The sequence below is a fragment of the Phodopus roborovskii genome, unplaced genomic scaffold, assembly GCF_943737965.1.
Source record: "Phodopus roborovskii unplaced genomic scaffold, PHOROB, whole genome shotgun sequence".
NCBI classification, from domain to species: Eukaryota; Metazoa; Chordata; class Mammalia; order Rodentia; family Cricetidae; genus Phodopus; species Phodopus roborovskii.
Window position 1 is genome coordinate 236,656 of NW_026125927.1, and position 26,966 is coordinate 263,621.

At 39.5% G+C, this 26,966-nt stretch overlaps 1 protein-coding gene across 1 annotated transcript in view; it reads right to left on the minus strand.

Annotated features, from left to right (window-relative positions):
* Positions 1 to 691: 691 nt before the first annotated feature.
* The window catches only part of Apoo (apolipoprotein O), a 69,070-nt gene continuing 42,795 nt past the window's right edge, over positions 692 to 26,966 (minus strand). The window contains exons 6-9 of the mRNA XM_051178987.1: positions 24,956 to 25,047; positions 20,792 to 20,872; positions 4,328 to 4,393; positions 692 to 945 (exon numbers count right to left, since the gene is read on the minus strand). Coding sequence (XP_051034944.1) covers positions 4,358 to 4,393; positions 20,792 to 20,872; positions 24,956 to 25,047 — 209 coding nt within the window. The 3' untranslated portion in view covers positions 692 to 945; positions 4,328 to 4,357. The remainder of the gene's footprint in view (positions 946 to 4,327; positions 4,394 to 20,791; positions 20,873 to 24,955; positions 25,048 to 26,966) is intronic.

A 26,966-nucleotide genomic window follows, 5' to 3' on the forward strand; every position in this document is an offset into this window, starting at 1 on the left:
GGACCAAGTATTCAAACATATGAGCCTATGGGGCCACTCTCATTCAAACCACCTCAATTGAGAATCTGGTTCCTTCTGTTGGTTTCTGAAGCATCATCTCTAAGCTCTTCTCCTCACTTCTGGGTTGTAGAGCCCACTCTGCTGAATGCCAGCTGGTACTACCCTAAAGAGTAAATATTGCCAGGGAAGCGCACACTAATTGGGTATCCAGTGCCAAACAGTCGGCCTGAAAGCATACATACACATAACATTATATAAACTGAAGAGGTGTGTGTACACACACACACACACACACACACACACACACACACGCATGCATGCAATGACAATTGATGGCAAAAGAGGCCATAGATCTGAAAGAGAGCAAGGAGGGGTATGTGAATGTTTGAAGGGAACAAAGGGAAGCAGGAAATGATGTAATTAAAATAAGTTTCAAAAATAAGCAAGCAAACAAAAGGTCTCAAAATGAGGCAAATAAAAGCCAGCCCTTAAAAAAGTAAATACATTGCCTTTAGCACACACGCTCATGCACACATTTTTCCTCCATCCACTGCACATATGCATGCAGACAAACAGACACTAAGAAACGAGCCTCTCACAGTAATCATGTGTACACATAAACCATACAGGGAAGCACTAGAGTTGCTCACTTAATCTGTTACTCATATATCAGTAAAGAAAGCAAGCCAGCTCTGTTTGAATCTGGATTTTAATTACATACATAAATAGTGATATAAGAATGAGGAGTTCTAAGGCTTGTACATTATTTCCAAATGAATGATTGTAGATTAGTTGGTCTAGAATATGGCATCACCCAAGATAGCAAAGAGGCTTAGTGTTGTTTTTCCTGAAGAAAGCCAGTTTACTATATCCAATACTGACTCTCTGCCATTTGTCTGTAGAAATACTGATTTACCGTCTGGAGTTTCCAATGTTTACCTATAACTAAAAGAAAGAAAAATTTAAGTTAACTGTATCTGGGAAAACAAAAATGACTCTAAGATTATACATTTTAAAATTTGTTTAGGTTTAAATTAATAAGCAATATAACATTTACATTACTATTTCATTACCATAAAGACTTTCAACCAGCTGAGTGCCCAAGCATACTGAGATATGTGGATGATGCAAACTACATGGCACAGTAAATGCCATGCACCTCTTGCCCTCTGAAGACCAAGAGATACTTCTGTGTATTAGCTGGGGCAGACTACAATTCCATCATGCTCAAACAGCTGGATGTCTTTCCTCATGCCTTCACCAACCTCATACCTTCCTTCCTTCCAGGAATGAAACACATACAAACACACCAAAGCCAGATTGTCTTTTCCTTCATATGTGATGAACATGCTCACAAGTCTATAAATATTTTTATGTGCTAAGGTTTAACCCAGAACCTCACACATGTTAAGCAAGCACTCTAGCACTAAGCACATAGCCCAACATCTGAGAAACCAGTGAATGACTATTCACTGATCTTTCACTATAAAATCAAAAACTCTTAAACATGCAAACAACTAGCTAATTGTTCTCTCTCAGTTTATTAACTTTTTTTGACTTCTAAGAATTTAATAGATTTACTGTTTTGTTAAATACTGGAAACAACCTATATTAGCAAGGATTAATTAAGCCACAGTAAAAGTATAGACTAGGAACTAGCTATGTAAATAAGGAAGTGGCCAAGTGGATCTACAAATACTGATGCAGAATATACACAATACATTAAGCTGAAGAATCAAAGTCATTATTCAACACAACTAAACATAGTACTATTAGATATATTAACAAACAACAACAAAAAAAAAACCCAGCCTAAATCTGATTAAGTTTTCAGATCCAACTGTTGCTTTATGAAAAGTAAAGAGAAGAAAGGAATGAAGAGAAAAGTGGAGCTGACACTAAATGGATAATTTAGTCACCATCTGAACATGGCAAATTTAAAACCAAACCAAACCAAACAAAACAAAACAACAAGTTTTTCAATGAATAAATGAGGAACAAGAAACTATTACATTTAAAAGACAATTAAGAGACTTATTCACTAAAATGTGAAGGGCAGATGATATTTGAGCCCTGGTTCAAATAAACCAACTACAAAACTTATTACTGGCCAGGCATTGGTGGTGCACACCTTTAATCCCAGCACTTGGGAGGCAGAGGCAAGCGGATCTCCGTGAGTTCAAGGCCAGCCTGGTCTACAAGAGCTAGTTCCAGGACAATCTCCAAAGCTACACAGAGAAACCCTGTCTCGAAAAACCAAAAACAAAGTTATTAGTGAAAGGGCAATATGGCTGTACAGGCTGTATCCCCCAGCACTCAGGACACTGAGGCAGAAGGATCACAAATCCAAGACCTACCTGGACTACATAGTGAGGATGTGCCTCAAAAGAACAACAATAAAGTTACTGCTGACACAAACAGGAAAATCCATACACTAACTAGACAATAGAGAATATTAAGTTATTACTGTTTAGTTTCTTTTCGTATGATGATAACATTTTACATATTCTTCATGGAATTTTCTGCGCACTTGCAGAACAATATAAAGAAAATGATGAATGGCCAGGCAAGCCTTTAAAATGTTTATCTGGGGCTAGGGTATACTCAGAGATAGAGTGCTTGTCTACTGTGTATAAAGCCTCAGCTTCCATCTCTACCTTAGAAGAAACTAGTTATACCCAACATACACTATATTTTACGTGTGCAGTATGTATGCATACATGTGTTCATTCATGTGATCACACAAGTGAACATGTACCTGTGGATCACAGGTTGATGTTGGGTATCTTTCTTAACACTCTCTACCTTAGTTTTGAGGCAGGGTCTCTCAATGAACCTGGAGCTCACTGAATGGGCTAGGTTAACCAGCCATCTTGCTCCAGGAATCCATCATCTCCACTTTTCCAGTTCTAGGATTACAGGAACATGCCACCACATCTAGCTTTTTACATTGGTGCTGGAAATTCAAACTTAGGTCGTCATGATTACATGGCAAGCGCTTTGCTGACTAAGCCATCTACCTAGCCACCTACTGCTTTTATAATTAGAAAACAAACCACCAATAAAATTCTAAAAATCCAGGACTAAAAATCAAGGTTGTATATGCAGTAAGTTGAGACCCTGATCTAAAATACCTCTGAACACTGAAATGGCTTATTACCTACTTTTGCTTTGTTAGATCGCATCCCTATACAGAAACACTAACACATTCTAAGTCAAGTATCTAAAGGACTTGTAGGGCTCTCTGGAAGCTCACTCTCTAGTCTCCCTTCTGCTGCCACATCCACAGAACTGCTAATTCTGGGGTGGAGCTTAGGCCTCTGCCTTTTAACAAGAGCTTGGTGTCAGTTATTAAATTATTTATATAACGGCAGAGTACTACTAACTTTGTATAAGTATAAATGTCAAAGGGGAACACACACACACACAGAGAGAGAGAGAGAGAGAGAGAGAGAGAGAGAGAGAGACCTGATCATAAAACTCATATTCACTGCAGGAAATGTGAAAAAAATATATTTAGAAATAAAAATGTACATTTAAATTTTCTAGATATCTCCTGATCTAACAAAATATACAGCCTTTCTTCTCTAATAATTGAGGCTCTAGGCCTGTCATTCTTGCTACTCAGGAAGCTGAGACTTGAAGATGGCAAATTCAAGGCCAGTCCAGGCAACTTTATGAAAAATTATCTAGAAAATAAAAAGGAAAGTAAGGGCTATAGCTCAGACAGGGGTGGAGAGAGTACTTGTCTAGCATGTGTGAAGTCTTGTGTTCAATCCTATCAACACAAAAACATTTATACATGCTCTCATGTAATTATTATATAAACAATAATCCTCTTTATAGAGCTATCATAACTAAGCTAGTTTTATGCAGCTGAATATCTAGGTTAATTTTTAAGTCCTTATAATGTGCTAATTATCAGGAAATCACAAGCTCTATTATATACTTTTAACATATACACAAAATGCTAATATAATTAAGGTTTTTGTACTTAGCAGGTGCCTGGTAAGTAACTATTAAACAAACAAACAAAGAGTAATAGTGAGCTGAACATAACAACAAAAGAAATTGCATTGAGTTTCTAACCTCTGTCTAATTCTAGCTTATCTAAAAGACCCTGGTACTTCTCAGAAAGAAATACAAATATAATTAAATAAGCCATGACACTTAAAGCCAGAAATCAAAGACAGAATAAAATATAACCCTTATGTTTCCATATCAAGGTGAAAGTGCTAATTAATTAAAAATAAATCACTTTAGCTAACACTAACAATGCTGCAAATAACCAGAGGTTTTTCATTTATTCGCTTGTTTTATTTTTTACCTGATTACAATGGGCAGAGCATGGAGTTTTCTACTTATTTCCAGGTGAATTCTTCACATTTCCTGGCTTGTAAAAGAGAATTGAAAGCTTTAATGCAACTTGAAATAAAATAGTGAAATATAGCAAAGTGTATTCAGTATTTGGCTGAATATAAACATGAAATATTGAGGCTGGAGAAATGGCTCAGTGGTTAAGAGCATTGGCTGTTCTTCCAGAGGACCTGAGTTCCATTCCCAGCAACCGCATGGTGGCTCACAACCATATGTAATGAGATCTGGCACCTCCTCTGGCTGGCAGCATACAGACAGACGCTGTACACATAATAAATCTTAGAAATGTTTTAAAAAATATGAAATATTATTTTCTTGAAAGGTGGTTAAGCCATTTTGTTGAAGGTCTGGGGTGGGATGTCAAAGAAAGGCTTAAGAGATGCCAAATTCTCAACTGGGGCTGCAGTTAGAAATGCTAAAGGTGGTAATAATACTGGATGACCCATTTCTCAGTAAATTGACTAGTAACTAGTTTCCTTCAAGTGCCTCGTTATGGCAAGCAACTCTGGCACAAGGAATAGAATAAAGGCTACAGGAATCCTTATTCTATAGACTCAGCCAAACAGTTGATTCCATAAAAGCAAAGTCAAATCAATAATGAAGACTTCTTATTTCCTAAGTTAGATTTGTTACTGCATGTCACTATCACTGCTGTAGAGGGCTTGACAGATGTAAGAAAGCTTTGTGCATTATCCACAAGGGCCAATTCATTCTCAGAGTTTAAACTGAACTACAACCATTCTGCCTGACTACCCTTAAAATTAATTTGATCATATCATTCATGAGAAGAAGTATAGAAAAATATCTAGTGAGGAAAATTCATGTGCTAAAGTTCAGGCTTTCCTTTCCTGTATGTTTTTAAGACTCGGATTCTGAAATCCTATTAATAAAACCTGGTTGAATATCATGAACTGGCAATCTGAACAACTCTGGGTTACAGCTGGACAGGCCATGAGGTTGTTCTTCTGTAGGCTATACTTGGTGCAGGTGGCCCTGGTGGCCCTCTCTCATCAGCACTCATGGGTGAAGAGCAGATGAGCAAGAAAGACTATGTGACTGACTGTCATTGTACAGCATAGCTTCTAAGCAACTTTAACACCTACTGGAATGGTTTAGAACAGTTCTCTATGAACTGCTTTATGCCCATCATACCAGCATAATTAACACTGTCCTCTCTCATTCACAAGAGTTTCCTAGTTTGGATGATAATATGGTCACCCATCTACATACCACATTATTTTACAGAGACATACAGGAACATATGCATTGCTTGGTGACTCAACGTAAAATACAGACATTTGCCTGATGGAACTATACAGGATTCTCCCCATCCCTGTCCCAAATGTACACACATGTGAACACACACCTCAACACAGCCCCTTGGGCCTTTCTGCTGTTACTCAAGCTTGTCAAGCTTTCTAGGACATGGATTTTGCAAAATGTACTCCTTGCCCTAGAATGATCAACCCCAATTTTTGCCTGGCAAAGTAATTATTCACCCGTTTCTCAAAATTTTCTTTGTAACGTGCCTTTCAACAATTTAGGTTATATTAGAACCTTTATCACTTTCACTATTCCCATCTTCTTCCTGATTTGTACTATTTCCTTCATGTTTGAGTCTTTCATTAACCTATATTCCTCATGAGCCCTGGAACCTACTATCAATCAGCATTCAAATGTTTGTTGAATAAACAAATGGAATGGGAGAGAAATTGGGGATAGTGAGGATCTTTTTTGTAAAGTCTAGGACCAAGCATGGTGTTACAAACCTATAATCTAAGCACTTGGAAGGTAGAAAAAGGAAGACGGTGATCTTATGGCCAGTCTGGTTTACATATAGAGTCTCAAAAAAGGGGGGAGCTTGGATGAGTTAGGTGTGGTGGTACACATGTTTAATCTCAGCACTCAGGAAGCAGAGGCAAATGGATCTCTGTGAGTTCAATCAAGGCCAGCCTAGTCTACAGAGCTAGTTCCAGGACAGGCTCCAAAGAAATACAGAGAAACCCTGTCACGAAAAAACAATAATAATAATAATAATAATAATAATAATCATCATCATCATCATCATCATCCTCATAATGTGATTTAATGCATATTTGTTTTTGTTTTTCAATGTATTATTACAATGTCTATGAGCACAAATAACAATTTATATTAGCACAACTGAAACTGTTTCTAAAAAGATCAAAACACTGGTTCATAATTACTATGCATTGTTATGTAAAGGGGATTGTCAGTGTGGTGGTTAACCTTCTTGTCAATTTAACTAGATTTGGAATCACCTAGAAGACAGAAAAGTGTGTCTGTAAGAGTGTAGGTGGCCCCATCCATGGTCATGGTGTCAGGTCCCAGACTGAACATAAGGAGAGAGTGAGCAGAGCAACAATATTGCCTGCTCTATGCTTCCTGTTCTGTTAAGGTGTGAGTCACAGCTGGGAGCCATTCCCATCACCATGCCTTTCCAGCCATAATGTACTGCACCTTCAAACCAAGACCCAAAATAAGCCCTCTTGTCTCTTAAGGTGCCCTTATCAGTTATCCATCTCAGCAATAAGTAACTAATATGTGAGTCAAACATCCAAAGCATTGCATCCTCCTAAAATGTCTGAGTCCTAGAACTAGACAGGCATTTGTGAGTTTGATTCCCAAAATCCACGTTTAAAAAAAAAATCCAGGTATGGTGACATCTCAGAAGTAGGGAGGTGACAACCCTACTTCCCTTGGGCTCAGAGGCCATCCAGGCTAGTCTACTTGGAAAGTCCCAGGCATGTAAGAAACCAAGTCTCAAAACAAAACAAAAGAACCCAGGTGAACAGTATTTGAGGATGACAATGTCCTCTGGACTCCACTTGTTAGTATTCAGGCATCTGTACTGGCCTGTCCTTGGGTTCTGACAGGACGCATCCTCAGCTGCAGACACTAAAAGCACCACCTGTGCACATTCACTAAGTTCTCTTTTAAAGGGGCCCTACCCACCTCCCATCCTTCTTTGTCTCTTTCTTTCCTTCTCTCTTCCTCCCTCCCTCTCTGCCTCTTTCCTCTCTCTCCTCCCTCCCACTGTTCCTGTTCCCAGAGGCCAGTCTCTTTGACTCTCCTTTCCCCTTTTTACAATCCCTTTACCCTAATTAAAAAAGAAAGAAAGAAACTTCTCTGATTGAACTCTGTTGAATGGCATCTTTCCTCTCAAGCCACTTTTCTTAAATCACAATACCAATCCTACATGTGAGTGCACAGCACACACGCATGCACACACACTCTCTCACATATTGCCTCTCTCTCTCTCTCTCTCTCTCTCTCTCTCTCTCACACACACACACACACACACACACACACACAGTCCTGGATTATTTTCATCAATTGCTTAACTCCTCCAAAATGCAATCAAAATGCAATTTGCTTACTTGTAAAATGGAGGTAATAAAAAGGTGACTGACAGGCTCCTGAGTAAAGAGCAATCTGAGCTAGCCTGCATGAATGTCATCTACTGTACATGATAGGTCACTTCTTTTAAATAAAAAGTAGCTAATAAATGGAACCAGCCTAAATGTCTACCAGTAGATGAATAGACAAAGAAAATGTGGTATGTATCCCTTAGGAGATAGATGGATTATAAATAATGGAATTGTCATATTTGCAAAAAAAAGTATTTGAAAAAAATGGGTAAAACTGAAGATTATTATGTTAAGCAAAATAAGCCAGACTTGAAAAGACAAATATTGTATGTCTTCCTTCATATATGGCTCCTAGATTTTAATTTATATATGGATATACACATGACTATTCACTAAAAAGTGAACCATGAGAGGTTTAGAGGGGGTCTTTAGAGAAGGGGGAATAAAACATATCTGATATTAAATACATGGCTTACAGTATAGACAAAGAAGGTGAAGAGGGGACCAGGGGGATAAGAGGTATGAGTAAGGAGGATCACCACAATCAAAGTATGTATGAAAAGGCCAGAAGAGAATTCATTATTTTATATGCAAATGTAAAAAAAATGCAAAAGTATAAAATAAATAGGTGAAGACAGACGACCTGTATTGGTCCCACCAAAATTCCAGTTCTCTGGAATGTGATAGGCAGAATGGTGGCTTCATAGTTGAGTGTCTGAGAACCTGTTACTGTGCCACCTTCAGATGAAGCATACAGCAGAATGACTTTGGGCTACGTGAATAGACCCAGATGAATTTAAAGAGTTAATAGAAACTAAGAAGGAGGCAAAACAAGGGGGTCAGAGAGAGAAGTCTTGAAAAAGAAGACCTGTGCTGCTGGTTTTGAAAAGAAAGGAAGAGGACTGCCAAGGAAAGTTCCCAGAAACTGGGTCAGCCTCAGTCACCAGGCAGCAAAACAGACCTAGCAAAAACTACATTCTGTCAACAACCTAAGTAAACAGGAATTCTGTTCTAGGGCTACAGGAGAGGAATGCAGCCCTGTTAACACCTTGATTCAGTACTAGACTTCTGACCTGTTGTGCAAAGATAATATATCCGTACTGTATTCAGCTTGAGTATATTTCTTGTTTCAGAGACAACAGGAGCTGCAAACTTCAAAATCTATTAAGAGCAGAGAGTTAGCTAGCCTGTATGCAGCCAGCATGGCAAAAACAGTACTTACTGTTTACAGCATAGGTCATCTATTGTTCCTACTTTATAAAATTAAAAAGAAAGTAAGGACAATGTGGTAGATTTTCCAGAAAGCTAAAGTTCTGAATGAATGCCATTTCTCTTATATAAGACTATTAGAAATAAAGGAACTAGATACTGGTTTTTCTTTCTTTTTAAAATAAAGTTGAAGAGCAGACCTTCAGAACTTATTCATCTTCTTTGAAACTGTCTACCCATCAATTAACACCTCTCTTCTCCCTCCTCCAGCCCCTAGCTACTACCATCAGTCAATCTTTGCTTCTATGGCCTAGTAACTCCATATACCACACATATGTGGAATCACATTGTATAGACCCTTCAAAGGCAATTTTTAAAATATATAATGTAAATTTTTATTGACTCTCCGGGAATTTCTTATCATGTACCAAAATCCCACTCACCTCCCAGTCCTTCCATATCCACCCCTTGACCCTGCATCATCCCCCCCAAAGAAACCACACAAAAAAAATTAAAAAACAAAACAAACAAACAAAACTTTGCTCTTCCATCTTCCTGCCTCTCCAACACCTCTTCATTCATCCTAGTGGCATTGGGTGCTGCAGTCTGTCACACAGTATACCCTTTTGTCCAATCAGCCCCACTCACAAAATGTTCATTGCAATGAGTCATTGGTCTGCTTCAAGGCTTCTAGCCTCTGACACACCATCATCATCACTGCACCCTCATTGAAACTCATCTTGATCATTCAAAGGCAAATCTTTTATGATCACGTTAAGTTACTCTAAATTAAACTTGTGTTTAAAGAGCTAAGAAATCTAGACTGCAGAAAGAGAATGTACAACGGATACTTGGGATGGCAGCTGCTGTTTCTCTTGCATTTTCCTGCTGAGCCAGCAAAGGCTGGAGTAAAACTATTAAAAGCCTGTATGAATTGTACTTGAGAAGTTCAACTTAGTTTTCATGTTGAGAAAACTTTTAGTTCTGTGTTTTTCTCGCCTTTAAATAATTGTTTTTGGCCTTTAACACTCATTTGAAAGTAACTTGTTGAAGATTTTAAAAACCTAGGGAAAAGCAAACATCTGATATTTACTGGAAGATGGTTGGTTTAGCTAATTATTAGAGAACTTGAGCTCTGTGGAGCCACCTATGGTACTCACCCATATAATCCTCCCAACAAGTAGGAGGCTAAAACACAAAGACAGCCACATTTTCCAGGCTAGCCTAGATTACAGAGTAAGAACCTGTCTTTAAAAAAGAGCTATCTGAGCTGGGAATCCAGCATGGGACTGACTCAGGCCCCCCTGAATATGGGTCTCAGTTAGAAAGTCTAGGCAGTGTTAGAAACAGGAGCAAACACCCATACATAAACACTGAGTCGAAGTAGAACCCAGATGCAGATGGAGAGGACAAGACCAGGTGGCAGAAACACATAGAGACAGCTTACCTGAACAAGGAGGAGCTAACGGGCCACCAGACTGATAGCTGGGAAGCCAGCATGGAACTGACTCAGGCCCCCCTGAATATGGGTCTCAGCCAGAAGGACTGAGCAGTCTAAGAGACCTCAGACAGTGGAGCCAGGATGTATCCCTGGTGCACAAAAGGACTTTGCGAACATATCCCCCATGGAGGGATAACTTCCTTAATCTAGAGACAGGAGAGAAGCCCTAGTCCCTACTTCACATGACCTGTCAGATCTACATGACCCCAACTGGATGCCATGGCCCTACATGTGGAATTGGGGTGGGGAGATGGGAGGGGAGGGTGTTTAGAGTGCATGTGAGAGGGCAGAGAGGGTAAAAGGGAGGGAAGGAGGGAGGGAGGAAGGGAGGGAGGGAGGGATGGAGGGAGAGGGAATTGGGATCGACATGTAAAAAATTAAATTAAAAAAAATGCTTTGACTCCAAAACTTAAGTTCAAGGACAAGTTACTGGGGAAAAGGATTTCTATTTTTGTTTCCACAGAAAATGAAAAGATGTGGATTCCTTCCAGACTAATGTGGTTTGATCAAGCCAAACCACCTGAGACAAAGTACCAGGTGATCCCACATTCAAAACAGCTGGACAAAGCAGCCTTACAGACTACAGCCAGGATTTCTGAATCATCTTCGAATCCCCCATGACAGCGCCCCTTACCAGCAGGAAGTAGTTTGGAAAGAACGACGCCCAAATTCCCAAATATTGTCTATAAATGTTTGTTTTCATTTAAATGGACTTGGTTATATAAAATAAATAAAAAAAGAGGGTCTAGGCAGTCTAAGGGACCTCAGACAGTGGAACCAGGATGTATCCCTGGTGCACAAATGGACATTGCAGACACATCCCCCATGGAGGGATACTGCCTTAACCTAGCGACAGGAGAGAAGTCCTAGTCCCTACTTCAAATGACTTGACAGATCTACATGACCCCACCTGGATGGCATTGTCCTACATGTGGAATTGGGGGGGATGGGAGGGGAGGGTGGTTAGGGGGCATGTGAGGGGGCAGGGGCAGAGAGGATAAGAGGGAGGGAAGGAGGGAGGGAGGGAGGGAGAGGGGGAGAGGGAACTGGGATCGCCATGTAAAATAAAAAATAAATTAATTAATTTAAAAAAAGAGCTATCTGTGACTCTAAAGAGTGATACATGAAATAGGCTCTACTTCTGTTCCTCAAATCTGAGGCTGGGATTATTCAAGAAAGGTTTCAGATTAACAATGAATAATCAAATACCCATGTTCTTGTTAAGTTTCTAGAATAAAAAAATTATAGCAAAGATCAATAATCCAACTACATAAAAGACAGCAGCCATGCTTGTTGGTGCACACATGGAATCCCAGAACTCCTCAGAATGAAGCAGGAGATGCTAATTTCAAAGCCAGCCTGGACTATGCAGGGAGACTCTCCTCACAAAAACAAAACAAGCCAGACTTCTGTGCCTACACAGAGAAAGGATCAAATAGGAAGTCACTTAAGCAGCCTCTGTGTTAGCTTTCCCTTTTGCAGGCATTACAGAGAACTGTATGTGTTGAATCAGAAAAACCCATGTTAGAAATACCACGGGCCAATTATGCCAGATTCTTTCAACAAATAAAAATTACAGAAAAGTAAAAAGACAAAAAAGGACTTGTAAATTAAGAATCTTACAAAGAAAAAGATAACTAGATGTGATAAAAACTTGGAGAGGAAGTGCATACCTTAATCCCAGCACTCAGAAGGTAAAGGCAGGCAGATCTTTTGAGTTCAAAGCCAGTCTGGCCAACATAGTCAGTTCTAGCCTGCCAGAGTTACACAGCAACATCCTGAGGAAAGGAACACAGATACAGACAGACAGACAGACAGAAACACACACACACACACACACACACACACACACACACACACACACACGGGGGGGGGGGAAAGAAACCCTAAAGTGGCAGGGTAAGTACTCTTCCAGCTGGGTATGGAGGCTCATGCCTTTAGTTCCAGCATTTGGGAGAAACAGACAGGTGGATTCTTTGTAAGTTTGAGGTCAGCCTGGTCTATATAGACAGAGTTACATAGAGAAACCCTGTCTCAAAAAAAAAAATCTGTTCTAAAATACAATATAATTTCTCTCTCTCTCCCTCCCTTCCTCCCTCCCTCCCCCCCCCCTCTCTCTCTCTCTCTCACACACACACACACACACACACACACTCCCTCCCTCCCTCTCTCCCACCCTCAGAGCTAGACATAGTGGTACTTTCCTTTAGACCCAGCATTCAGGACACAGAGGCAAGCAAATCTATTGAATTTGAGGCCAGCCTGGTCTATAAAACAAGTTGAAAAACAAAAAAGCAAACAAAAAACTGCTCATAGTTCTATGTACTACAACAGTATGCTGAAAACTACCCAATTAGCCATTAATGGATATATTTTTCCACACAAAAATAGTCTATAGAAGTTAAAATAAATAAGCTCTGCCTTATAATATTAAAGGAAAAACAATATAAATAATAAGACAGATGGTTTATATGTTTACATGTTGTATATTTATAAGCTAAGATAAAGGAAAATTATGCAAGCTGAACCAGGTGTGAGGGCCCACACTTATAATCCTAGCACTCAAAAGACTAAGGGAAGAGGTTCAGAAGTTCAAAGTCATCACATCAGCTATACAGTGAATTCAAGGCCAGTCAGGACAACATGAGACCATAGCTAAAACAAACAAACGAAAAAGAATATGGAAGATCAACCATGATGTTTTACAACAAACAGATACATAGTTAAATAAAAATAAAACTTTAAAGAAAAACAATGAAATTAAAAAACAAACACACACATTTCAGATAATTATTCCCTTTGGGAGACAGGAGGGACCTTGGTAACTTCCTAGTTCTGAAGGTAGGTGTTTGGCTCATACATGTATGGCTACATTGTTGGATCAAAAACTGTACTTATGTCATATATTCGTTTATAGAGAAAAGAAACACAAACTATGTTATGATGACAGTATTTCTGGATACGCTTTCTACATTTTAGGCAGTTCATTTTAGTTGAAGCAAATGACTTTTCTTTAAGTGAACAATGACAAAATGAAAATATGCCTTTATCCTGATAATTACTAGAAGACAAATGCAAATGTTAGAATCAATTCCAAAAAGGGAGATGGGATATGGCAGAGCAGCAAAATGCCACAGATTTCTTTTAGGTACTTGAGACTACTGTAGTTCCATGGAAAAGAATACAACTAAGAACTAAGCCACTGATGGACAAGGTAGCACACACCTATAATCAAAGCTACTGAGACTAGACTAAAGCAGGAGAACAGTATTTGAGGTGCCACTCCTCTTACATGGGAAGGCAGTGTCAAACAAACAAACAAAAGTCCTGGCCATCATTCACACCAATGTGTGTGTGTGTGTGTGTGTGTGTGTGTGTGTGTGTGTGTATGTGTGTAGGCCAGAGAAAAAACACTACTTTGTCATCAGGTGCCATTTGCTCGTTTTGAAGAAGGGGTCTCTCACTGGACTGGAACTCTCCTATTAGGCTAGGCTGATTGTCTAGAGACCCTGAGATCCACTTACCTCATCTCCACAGGGTTGGGATTATAAGAGCATGTCAGCATGCCTATCTCTTTTTATGTGGGTTCTAGGGTTCAAACTCAGGTCCTCATGCTTGCAAGGCACTTTACTAAGTTATCTCCCCGGCCTGCATTTAAGACTTTAGGTTCCTGCTTTAAACATAGTAGCCATTAATTTCTTTGACTTATACAACAAAAACTATGTACTACATCACTACAGTGCCAAAAAAAATCCAAATTAGAAGACACTTAATTGAGAGTGATAATTACACTTGACCTGAGGGCAGTGGTGCTCCTTGCCTTCAATCCCAGCACTTGGGTTGCAAAGGCAGTCAGATCTCTGAGGCCAGCCTGATCTACAGAGCATGTTTCAGGACAGCCAAGGTTACACAGAGAAACACTGTCTCCAAAAAAAAAAAAAAAATTAGGAAAACCAACTTCCAAACAGGTCTCCCTTTATGAATATGAAGTGTCCCCACCCCACACCCAGTTCCCTACTAAAAGCCTTTATGTCTTTATTCTGGCACTGCTGTTTTGTATTTCAGTTGTATACTTTATCCCCTTAAATATATTGTGAATTGATATATATTTGTCAGCTTCAAGCCCCCAAAGATTCCTGTTCCAACATAGTTTACTCATTGCTCTCAATTAAAAAGAAATTAATGGATATTAACTCAGAGGTTAAGAGCTGTTCCTGCAAAGAAACCAAATTTGGTTCCCAGCACCCACATGGTAGCATACAACTGATTGTAACTCCAGTTCCAAGGGATCTAATACCCTATCTTGCTTCTATGGGCACCAGGCATGCACATGGTGCAGATATACATGCACGCAAAACACTCATAATCATGTAAAATAATAATGATAGTAGAAAATTAATGAAAAGAAGCCCATCACCATATGATTAATATGTACAATGAAAAGAAACACATGGGAGGGAGGGTGGTCAGGGTGTATGTGATGGGGCAGAGAGGGTAAGAGGGAGGGAGGGAGAGGGAACTGGGATAGACATGTAAAATAAAAAATGAAAAAAAAGAAACACATGGAAATAAAAATAAGGGGGCTGGAAGGATGGCTCAGTGATTGAGAGTACTGACTGTTCTTCCAGAAGACCTGAGCTCAATTATATTCCCAGCACCCACATGGCAGCTCACAACTGTCTATAACTCCAGTTCCAGCAGAACCGACACCGTCACATAGACATCAGTGCAGGCAAAACACCAATGCACATAAAATAAGAATTTTTTTACGTTTAAAAAAAAGAAAAGTAAGAAAGAAAGGCCCCCTACAAGGAGGTAATCAACTTATGGTTAAATCATTTTTTCTGCTTTCCATTTATTCTCAACTGCAAATAGCCTTGAACCATGCTGTCCTTCTATTGGGTTATAATTAGCATTTGATTAAATAGTTAATTAAAATGTACCTGTGGTTAAAAAAAATCCAAAGACCTCTGAATACCATGAAATCCAACAAAGTGCTATAAGGATCACAATATGTCATCAGAGAAAAGGGTACTTTGGGCTAGAGAGATGGCTCAGAGGCTGCTCTTCCAGAGGCCCTGAGTTCAATTCCCAGCAACCACATGGTAGCTCACAACCATCTATCTATCATGAGATCTGGTGTCCTCTTCTGTCATGCAGGCATACTCGTAGGCAGAACACTATATGCATAATAGGTAAATATTGTTTTTTTTTAAGAAAAGGGATACTTCATTATCAAATGATTTCTGAAATCTAAGTCTATCAAACCTTGAGCTAATATGACTTCCCATTTTTCACTGAAAACTTGTAGTAAACATCAATCTTATTTTCTCTTGTTAAGGACAGCCACCAGGAGGAGTATGCTTTGTTGGGTAAATAATGAAATAATTAAAGTTCCCATTAACTTTGAAAAAGGCAGAGGTGTAACAAAAAACAGAACTGTGGACCCATAATGATGACTTATTTGATTTTTATTTTATGTCTATGGGTATTTGCCTACATGTATGTCTGTGTACCACTTGCATGGCTGGCACTCACAGAGTAGCACCTGGATATCAGGAGCATCTAGGATTGGAATGGCAGTTATGAACTGTCAAGAAGAAATTGAATCCATGTGCTCTAGAAGAGTAGCCAGTGCTCTTGACCACTGAGCCATCTCTCTAGCCCCCAGTGATGAGCTACTCAGAAATCTTTACCATTCAACTCCAAGAAGACTTGCATAAAATTCTATGAATAGCTTTAAATGCTTTGGGTTTTATTTTTTTTTTTTTTTTTTTTTTTTTTTTTTTGTCTTCTTATTCCTGGGGTCTTCATATTACCACAAAATGCTGGCCTGTTTAATTTGTTCCAACTACAGTCCTGAACTGGGTTGAATTCTCTGACCAGAGAAACGTGTTTTCCAGTGACATCAATCTTTGCTTTGTTGTGCATGCATGTCTAGAGATATCAGAGCAACTCACAGAGGTTCCTATTAGATCTCCCTCTAAAGTCAGTATGGCCTAGTCTGTGGTTGCACCACAGCCCAATGAGTAGCAGATACTGATTTGGTCTCTCTTTCATGATTCTTTCCAGCTAAATATACAGTTTTTTTTTCTTCCATTTTAATTCATTTCCCATAAAAATTTAGGTGCATACTTGTTAAGAATTTTTTATTTTATTTTTTATTTCACATATCAATCCAAGATCCTTCTCCCTCCCTCCCTCTTACCCTCTCTCCCCCCTCACATGCCCCCTGACCACCCTCCCAGACCATCCCCCCACCCCAATTCCACATGTAGGGTGATGCCATCCAGGTGGGGCATGTAAATCTGTCAAGTCATTTGAAGTAGGGACTAGGACTTCTTTCCTGTCTCTAGGTTAAGGTAGTTATCCCTCCATGGGGGATATGTCCGCAAGGTCCATTTGTGCACTAGGAATTCATCCTGGTTCCACTGTCTGAGGTCCCTTAGACTGCTCAGTCCTTCTGACTGAGACCCATATTCAAGGGGGCCTGAGTCAGTTCCATGCTGGATTCCCAGCTATCAGTCTAGGGGCCCATTAGCTCCTCCTTGTTCAGGTCAGCTGTCTCTATGTGTTTCTGCAACCTGGTCTTGTCCTCTCCCTCTGCATCTGGATCCTAGTTCGACTCAGTGTTTAGGTATGGGTGTTTGCTTCTGTTTCCAAAAGGTACAAGTTTAGGGCTTCATGATGGTGGATAAGTTAGTTGTTTATCTCACTATCCAGGAAGGGCATTTATGGTAGCCTTTCCACAGTCAGTTTTCTCTTCAAACCAATAATGGCTCCCTCTTTATGCTCTCTCTCTCTCTCTCTCTCTCTCTCTCTCTCTCTCTCTTCTGTCTTCTATTCCTACCCTGACTCAATCTTCCTAGTTGCACATGTTTTCCTTTCCTCCCCTTCTCTTTCTCCTAGTTCTCTCTCCATTCACTGCCCCCCACTTCCCATGTGCTCTGGGGGGACTTGTCCCTTCCCCCATCTGTGAGGGACTTATATGAATCTCCTAGAATACACCTTGTATCCTAGTTTCTCTGGTGGTGTGAATTATAGGCTGGTGATCCTTTGCTCTAGGTCTACAATCCATATATGAGCGAATCCTGATAGTAACCCACACACCTATAAACACCTGATTTTCAACAAAACAGCTAAAAGAATACAATGGGGTGAGGAAAGCATCTTCAACAAATGGTGCTGGCACAATTGGATGATGGTGTGTAGAAGACTGCAGATAGATCCATGTCTGTTGCCATGCACAAAACTCAAGTCCAAATGGACCAAAGACCTCAACATCAATCCAGCCACACTGAACCTCTTAGAAGAGAAAGTAGGAGGTACCTTTGAACAAAATGGTATAAGAGACCACTTCCTGAACATAACTCCAGGAGCACAGATACTGAGATCAACAATTAATAAATGGGACCTATTCAAACTCAGAAGCTTCTGTAAGGCAAAGGACACAGTGGACAAGACCAAACAGCACAGCACAGACTGGGAAAAGATTTTCACCAATCCTACATCTGACAGAGGCTGATCTCCTAAATATAAAAAGAACTCAAGAAACTAGTCAACAAAACACCAAATAACCCTATTAAAAATGGGGTACAGAACTGAAGAAAAAATTATCAATAGAGGAAATCAAAAAGGCTGAAAGACACTTAAGAAAATGCTCCACATCCTTAGCTATCAGGGAAATGCAAATCAAAACAACTTTGAGATACCATCTTACCCCTGCCAGAATGGCTAAAATTATAAACACCAATGATGACTCATGTTGGAGAGGATGTGGAGAAAGGGGAACACTCCTCCACTGCTGGTGGGAGTGCAAACTCGTACAGCCATTTTGGAGATCAGTACAGCGGTTCCTCAAGAAAATGGGAATTAGTTTACCATAGGACCTGGCAATCCCCCTCTTAAGCATATACCCAAATGATCCACATCCATGCAACAAAGACATCTGCTCAACTATGTTCATAGCAGCACTATTTGTAATAGCAAGAACATGGAAGCAACCTAGATGCCCCTCAACTGAAGAGTGGATAATGAAGATGTGGCACATCTACACAATGGAATACTACTATGCAGAAAAAAATAATGGAATCTTGACATTCACAGGCAAGTGGATGGCACTTGAAGAAACCATCCTGAATGAGGTAACCCAGTCACAAAAAGAGGAACATGTTAAGAAGTTTTTTAAACAGGTAAGAAGGCTTCCAAAGAAAATACCAGAAGAAAGTAAACTGGGTTTATTCTTTAAAAGGGAGTGCCAGGTAACATGTGCTATCAATCCATAATTTCCCTCTTAAGAACTAGTTCAGCCAGCCAAAGTGATTTACACTTGCTATCAGAGCACTTGGGATGTGGTGCCAAGGACTGCTATGAGTTGGAGACTAAGGACTAGGTTGGGTTTTTTTTGTTTCTTTTTGTTGTTGAACTGAGTGGTACCAGGAACTTAACCTGTGGTCTTGCACATGCTAGGTAAGCACTCTACCAATGATCTCTATCCCCAGACCTTAATGAAAGCTAGTTTAAATGGGCTCAAAGGGGACTAACTCCTTTTAAACCACCAATATAAAAATCAGTCTTGGGGCTGGAGAAATTGCTCAGTGATTAGAGCTTGTTCTTGAAGAGAACCCATATTTAATTCCTAGCACCCACATAGCGACTCACAACCATCTGAAACTTCAGTACTAGGGCAACAAACTCTTCTGACTTCATAGGCAACAGGCATGCACGTGGAACATAAACATATATGCAAGCAAAACATTCATACACAGAAAATAAAATCAGTCTTAAGATTTCACTGAAAGTTTATTTATGGATACAACAAGGAAGGCTTATACCCTGTTATTCCTAAATTCTGATAGTTACATATATGTATATATGTATGTTTGTGGTGCTGGGGCCTTGTGAATGCTAAGCTCACATTTTCGTTTCCTAATTTGCCACTAAGTCACAACTCTAGCGAATTTATTTAAAGACATTTTGAAGAATGTATATTATAGTACAAATTAACAGGCTTCATTATGATATTTTTATGCATGTACTTAATTTACTTTGATCATAATTGCCTGTTACCTTCTACTCATATATTTTATAAGTGTTTTCTTTTGAAATAATATTAGTCAAAATGAACTTTCTTTGATCTATGCTGCAGAAAGTTTATTAACGTAAGAACCCCAGTTTGCCTTTAGCCGGATGTCTGAACACAAAAGAGGCACAATGCCTTGTACTGTACTGAGTCTTCTTTATCACAAAAAAAGAGACCAGACCAAATGCAATCAGCTACGTGGCCACTAGGAGACTTGAAAAGTGACAATCTTCTCTCTCTGCTACTCAGTCAACAGATGGCATGGAGAATGTGTGGCCTATGACTACTCTCCAACAAATTGGAGCCTCAGATAAAAGATAAACAAATAATACTAAAGACCAGAACAGAGTTTATAATAAAGTATAAAATCAAGGGAGGGCATATGTCTCAATTATGCATTTTTTCTTGAGAGCACAATATATTCCATCTTAATCAAGAGCTATTTTTCAATACAGGGTTTCTCTGTGTAGCCTTGGCTATCCTAGAACTCACTCTGTAGACCAGGCTGACCTTGAGCTCACAGAGATCCACCTGCCTCTACCTCCTGAGTGCTCAGACTAAAGGTGCCACCAGTGTCAGGCAAACCCAGAGCTTTTATACACTACTTAATTACTTTATGTGTATAGATGTTGTGTTTGAACATATACATTACATCATGTATGTACCTGGCACCTTTGGAGGCCAGAAGAGGAAGATTCCCCAGGAATGGAATTACAGACAGTTATAAAGTCACCATGTGGGTGCTAAGAATCTAACCCAGGTCTGCCAGAAGAACAGCCAGTACTCTTAACTGCTGAGCCATCTCTTTAGTCCCAAGTATTTTTAATCACATTTAGTTACCTGTGTGTGTGTGTGTGTGTGTGTGCATGTGCGTGTAATTTTTTCTCTTTTCACCCTGTGGGTTCCCAGGATCAAACTCAAGACATCTGGCTTGGCAGGAAGTACCTCTACCCACTGAGCCATCTCACTGGCCTGAGTCCATTCATGGTAAAACTTTCAGACAATATGCTACACTCTAAGGAAACTATATATAGAACAGAATAAAAATTACAGTATAAGGCTACATTGGGATACATTTTTTCACCATTTTGACCTATTAATAATAATCAAATACTCTACTACTGTTCCAAAAAGGACACTTAAGGTAATAAGTTTTATTTAAGTATTTTAAAAAACCTTAGAAGAACCACATATTTAAACTAAAAGGAAGATAGCAAAAATATTTCTTACCTTCTGAAAATGTTCCTTCCACAAATCTTCCACAATTATGTACCCTTGTAATCCCCAGTCATATAACTTCTCCCCGCTGACCTTGAAACACAAATAGAAAAGATTGATGAATATTCGATTTGTAAGATAAACAAAAGAATTTGTTTTCTCCTGTTTCCAACAGCACTGCATTTGACTTCTCTCTCTCTCTCTCTCTCTCTCTCTCTCTCTCTGTGTGTGTGTGTGTGTGTGTGTGTGTGTGTGTGTGTGAGAGAGAGAGAGAGAGAGAGAGAGAGAGAGATGACTACAGGAGTCTTGAGACACATTAACTAAACCTGCTGGGTTCAATGGTAGAACACTTGCCTAGGAAACATCCTGGCATCAATCTCTATCACCACAAAAGAAAAAGAAAAGACAATCCTACCTCAATATGGTGGCTCACATCTATAATCTCAGCACCCAGGAGGCTGAGGCAGGTAGATTGCTGTAAATTCAAGGTCAGCCTGAACAACAGAGTGAAATCCTGTCTCAAACGCAAAAAATTATACACATTACTGATACCTATCCACTTCCCAGCTCCCAAAAGAAATGTCTTCTAAACGAAATGTAGGAGACTACTGATTATATGGGGAAATCCTAAACTCATACAGAGGAGGAAACATCTACCTAACCCATCTAGTACTCAGCCTAGTACATTACAACCAACCAAGTCGCCAAGGTGAAAAAAGTCATTCAATCATTTTTAAAGACTTAGATGTAAAATATATGAATATATCTCCAATTTTCCCAGGCACAGCCATGATGAAGTCTTAATTACTATAAGGATTTTGTAGGTAGCATGATTCATAATCATTCCATGAGGCCCTGGCCTTAAGAGAGGTCATGACCTTTAAATGTGTTTACCCTGTCTTTGGCTAGCTGGCTTGAATTACGAGAGAGAGAGAGAGAGAGAGAGAGAGAGAGAGAGAGAGAGAGAGAGAGTGTGTGTGTGTGTGTGTGTTTCAGTGTTTTGCCCGCATGCATGTAGCATACCACATACATGTCTGCTGCCTGTGGAGGTCAGAAAAGTTTAGAAGAGTGTATCAGATCACCTGGGACTGGAATTACAAACAGTTGTGAGCTGCCATATGAGTGCTAGGAATCAAACCTAGGTCCTCTACAAAAACAACAAATGCTCTTAATCACTGAGCCAACTCGCATGGAAAAATTTTCCCCAAGTATTGGGTATTGGGTCTTCAAAAAAAAAAGTGCTCCCAGTAATCTGCATCTGTTGGGTCTACTTTTAACAAAGAATGCTGATTGATCTACTCCATGATAATACTTCAAAATTGTTTTTATTTGGCGTATTGTGCTTGAGTACAGGTAAGTGTATGTCTGTCATGTGTACACAGCTACACATGGAGACCATGGAGAGTGTGAGTTGCCTGATGTGGGTGCTGGGGATCAAATCCTTCTAGATGAGCAGTAACTGCTCTTAACCATGGGGCCATCTCTCCAGCCCTAACAAACACTGAGAATTTTTTTTATTTCATTTTTATTTACTTATTTTTTTGTTTGTTTAAGGAGACAGAATTTCTCTGTGTAACAGCCCCGTTCTAGAACTCGCTTTGCAGACCAGGTTGGTCTCAAATTCACAGAGATCTGCTTGCCTCTGCCTCCAGAGTGCTGGGATTAAAGGCACATGCCACCACTTCGAATTCTCTTCTTAATTTTTATAATTAATCTTTAAATAGTGTTGTTTTACAAAACACTTTCACATGAGTTATCACTATCCTATAGAATAGCAAGGACAGGGAGACTGTAAGGATACACTCAAAGGCCAAGTGACTTGTCTAAAGGCCCAATGCTTGTAGAAAGAGTGGTCTCTGTAACATGCTGATCTCCACATGTCATATTCCTCAGTTGTACCTTCTACTTTTAAAATACATGACACACAAGGATTCTTAGGGCGCTGGAGAGATGGCTCAGCAGTTAAAAGCCCTGGCTGCTCTTCCAGAAGTCCTGAGTTCAATTCCCAGGAACCATGTGGTGGCTCACAACCATCCATAATGAGATCCAGTTCCCTCTTCCAGCACACAGGCATACATGCAGGCTGAACACTGTATACATAATAAATAAATAAATCTTTAAAAGAAAAAAATAAAAAGTAACCCAAACTTTTAAAAACTCTTAGGATCCTTCTTAGATATGTTGAGCATTTACCACATATGATACTGCTGTTCTTAGTGTTTCACATTTCTGAAAGGAAACCATTTTCCATCAATATGACGGGTGTGTGTGTGTGTGTGTGTGTGTGTGTGTGTGTGTGCGCGCGCGCGCGCTTGGGGTTTAGGCATAGACCCTTTTATGCTGAGCAAGTACTCTACAACTGAGCCACCACTTCTGCTGCCTCAATCTGTGGGATTTTCATATTATTTTTAGCTATATACCACAGAACAGAACAGAATTTAAGAGGCTAAGTGGTCTGTCCAATTTTGAGGTTTCTAAAAAAGAAAAGTAAAACTGTAAAAAAAAAAAAAAAAGGATCTAAACAACATGATATAAGACAGGAAAGTCTTTTTCTAAGTTGGTGCTCTTGTGGCTTGGTTTTCTTATAGTAAAATATGCATGATGTGACTTTTTTAAAAAGAGAAGATTATATATATGTAACACAAAATTTACCATCGTAAGTGTTTTTAGAGGTATATACTCCAGTGGCGGTAAGGATATCCTTACCGCTCAACCATTACCACTATCCACTTACAAATATTTTTCATTATGTCATACTATCTTGTTGGTGAATACAGAAAATGTTTTGCAACAAATGCTGAGGCACAGAAAGCAAAAAAAAAAGTTCCTCTCTCTGAGGACAACCACAACTGCTTCACAACCAGCAGCCAGCCCCTGCCTACCATTTACTGTAAGACTAGAAAGATGTTTAGCATTCTTCTTTTATCTAGGCAAGGCAGACATTATTCATTCTTCCTAAGCTGGAGCAAGAGCCAGAACAGGAACATTAACTTTCCGCTTCCAGGACTGTTACAATCTCATAACCAAAACTATCAATTTCCCAATACTGTGGCCACTAGATTTCCACTACAACTGCAGCCCGGTCATGAGGAATCCAAGAGGCCCAGTGTCGAGTTGACATGATTCTAAGGAATGTACTGCTGTCTTTTCCTAGGACAGTATCTTCATGTGATATGGAAGCTTTGCCCAGTGGGTCCCTATGTCCCTAAGCTGTTGAAGATCTCAAAACTTTTCCAGTTTTCCCAGGGATTATATGTTTATAGTACCACTGACTCCAAAGCAGCATCTAAAGCTTATTTGTATAAAACAGTGCTTCTCAAATATCCGGGAAGCCCTGCTAAAACAGAGATAGCTAATCCACACCCTTACACTGCCTGATTCAATTAGCCTGGAGTGGGGCCTGTGGATTTGCACCTCTGACACTTTCCCAAGAAATGCTGATGCTATAGATCTTAAGGATATGCTTTGAGAACCGGTGGTCTATCTTTACCCAACTCATCAGTCAACTATGATCTATCTACTTGACATGATATCATCAAACTGAGATCTGAAGGGTAAGAAAAGGACAGTTAACAAAATGAAAACTCCAAATAGGACCTTCACACCAGAAGAGAACATGCACCTCATGTTGCAATAAGGAAAGTGAGTATGGCACCAATACTAGGGAAAAAGCATGAAGGCCAGAGTAGTCTTTGCAGACAATGCCAGTAAGGGCAGGCTGAAAATGGCCTGTAATTATCAGCTTTGGACATTGATTCCTTAGACTTCTGCATAAGTATATAAATGGTATCTTAAATTTTCTTAGATTAATTTTCAAATTACCGTGCATTCTCTGAACATTGACATTATTGGAAGGAAGATTGGTACTGAGGTAAATAGTGAAGAGAAATTTTATTTATTTTTGGTTTGTCTAGACAGGGTTTCTCTGTGTAGCTTTGGAGCCTGTCCTGGAACTTGCTCTGTAGACTAGGCTGGCCTCAAACCCACAGAGATCCACCTGCCTCTGCCTCCCGAATGCTGAAATTAAAGGCATATGCCACTATCCCTTGTTGTGAGGATAAACTTTTAAGTTGGCTATGAAATAGTGTTTAATTTGGTATAACAAGAACTGCAAAATAAAAAATAAACCAGTGGAGCTGGAATGAAGAACATCCTTGCTTCCTGGGTCTGACTCACCTGGGCAAAGGCAATGGCTTGTTGTGGGTAATAGATAGAGGCACCTAATCCCATGAAAAAAGGAGGATACACCAGCTTCTTTAGTTTTGAACCTGATCAATAAAAAGTAGTACACTATCAGATGATTTGATATCCTTACTCTCCCAATTTGCTTTCTACTGTTGATGACAAACAAGATATATTTGACCCTAAATTGAAATATTACTTAATAGGACATACAACAAAATGAATCACTACTTCTTTATAGCTTCATAATATAATTATACATTTCACCCATTTAAAGTACAAAATATAATGACTTAGTAGATTCACAGAGCTCTGCAACCATCAACATAATCAAATCTGGTATTCTCAAAAGAAACCCTCACCTTTGATGGTAAAACACATGCTTAGCATGCACTAGGTCCTGAAATCCCCAGCACCAAGAAAAGAAAAAAGGAAGGGAGAGAAGGTAGGGAAGGAAGGGAGGAAAGGAAGAAAAGGTGTGAAGGTAGAGAAGGGAGCAGAAGGAAGTGAAAGGAAGGGAGGAAAGGAGAGGGGAGGGGAGGGGAGGAGGCAGGCAGTCAGCAATATCCTCCATCCCCACCAACAACCACATAAGGCTAAGAGAAACCCATTTTCAATTTTCAATCTCTATGGATTTGCCTACTCTGGCAATTTCATATACATGGAATCATATAAAGTGTGATCCTTTGTGAGTGACTTCCTTCGCTCAACAAATATCTTAAGAGTTACCATTTATTAATTATTAAACTATCAGGAAGTGGTGATGCATGCCTTTAACCCCAACACTCAAGAGGCAGAGGCAGGTGGATAGCTGTGAGTTTAAGGCCAGCCTGATCTACAGAGTGGACAGCCACTGAGAAACCCTGTCTCAAAATAATCAAAAAATAATTATTAAGGCAATGTAGCCTAAGCTGACCTACAGGTAGGTACTCCTCTACCTTTTTTCCAGGTTTTGTTTATTTGTCTGTTTGTATTGCTTCGCTTTTCTGGCTTCATTTTGCTCTGCGAGATGGTCTCATTATGTAGCCCAGACTAGTCTTGAACTTGTATTTTTCTGCCTCTGTCTCCTATATTACCAGTAGGATTAGAGGTGTGGGATTACAGTGTTAGGACTATTGGCACTTGAGATCACTGTTTCTAGGAAACAAAACTAAATATTTGTTTTTTAAAAACAACTCTATTTTTGTTTCTGGGGTTTGATTTTTCAAAGCAAATTGACCACCTTCCTATTTAAATGCAAAATACAATTGTGCCTTTCCTCTCCTCCCTGAAATTTCATTAAAACAGCAATAAGAAAATAAAATACAGATCAGAAACCCCATAAGGAAGAGAAAATGCATAGAGGGGCACTGGCAGATAAATCATCAAGGTTGAGGATGTAGGTCAGTGGTAGATTACTTTCTTAGCTTAAATAAAGTCCTGGGTTTCATTCCAAGCACCACAAAAGTGTCAATTGCTAGGAATACATCACATTTGGCAGAGCACTTGCCTGGCACATATGAAGCCCTGGGTTGTTCCCAAGCACTACACACTCAGGCATGTATGCACACATGTGCACGTACACACTTTTTTAAAAAGTATGAATAGAAATGAAAGACCAGTTAATATTATCTTGAAGAAGGGATGTGTGGCAAAGAAGAGAACAGATCTTTCCTAGGTATAGTAATGACTATGGGCAAAAGAAAGAGCAAGACAGGAAGACAAATAAAAGTCCTGTCCATGGAGTGGGTGACTCCTTTGTTCCCTCCACATCATCCCAGTGTAAACCTGCTCCTGGAAGTTATGACAGGCCAATTTTAAAAGCAGGGCAAAGTCTCAGTTAAAAAAAAATCATTAATTTTATACTGAGACACTGCACACACACCAATATTAGCGCATAAGAATAAAGACCTCCTCCATATAAAGTCAGCTCCCATCCAGCTTACCCTAACATAGAACCTGCCTACCAGCAATCTATAGCTATACACAGAGTTCTTACTAGCATTTCAATTGTATCAATCAGAAA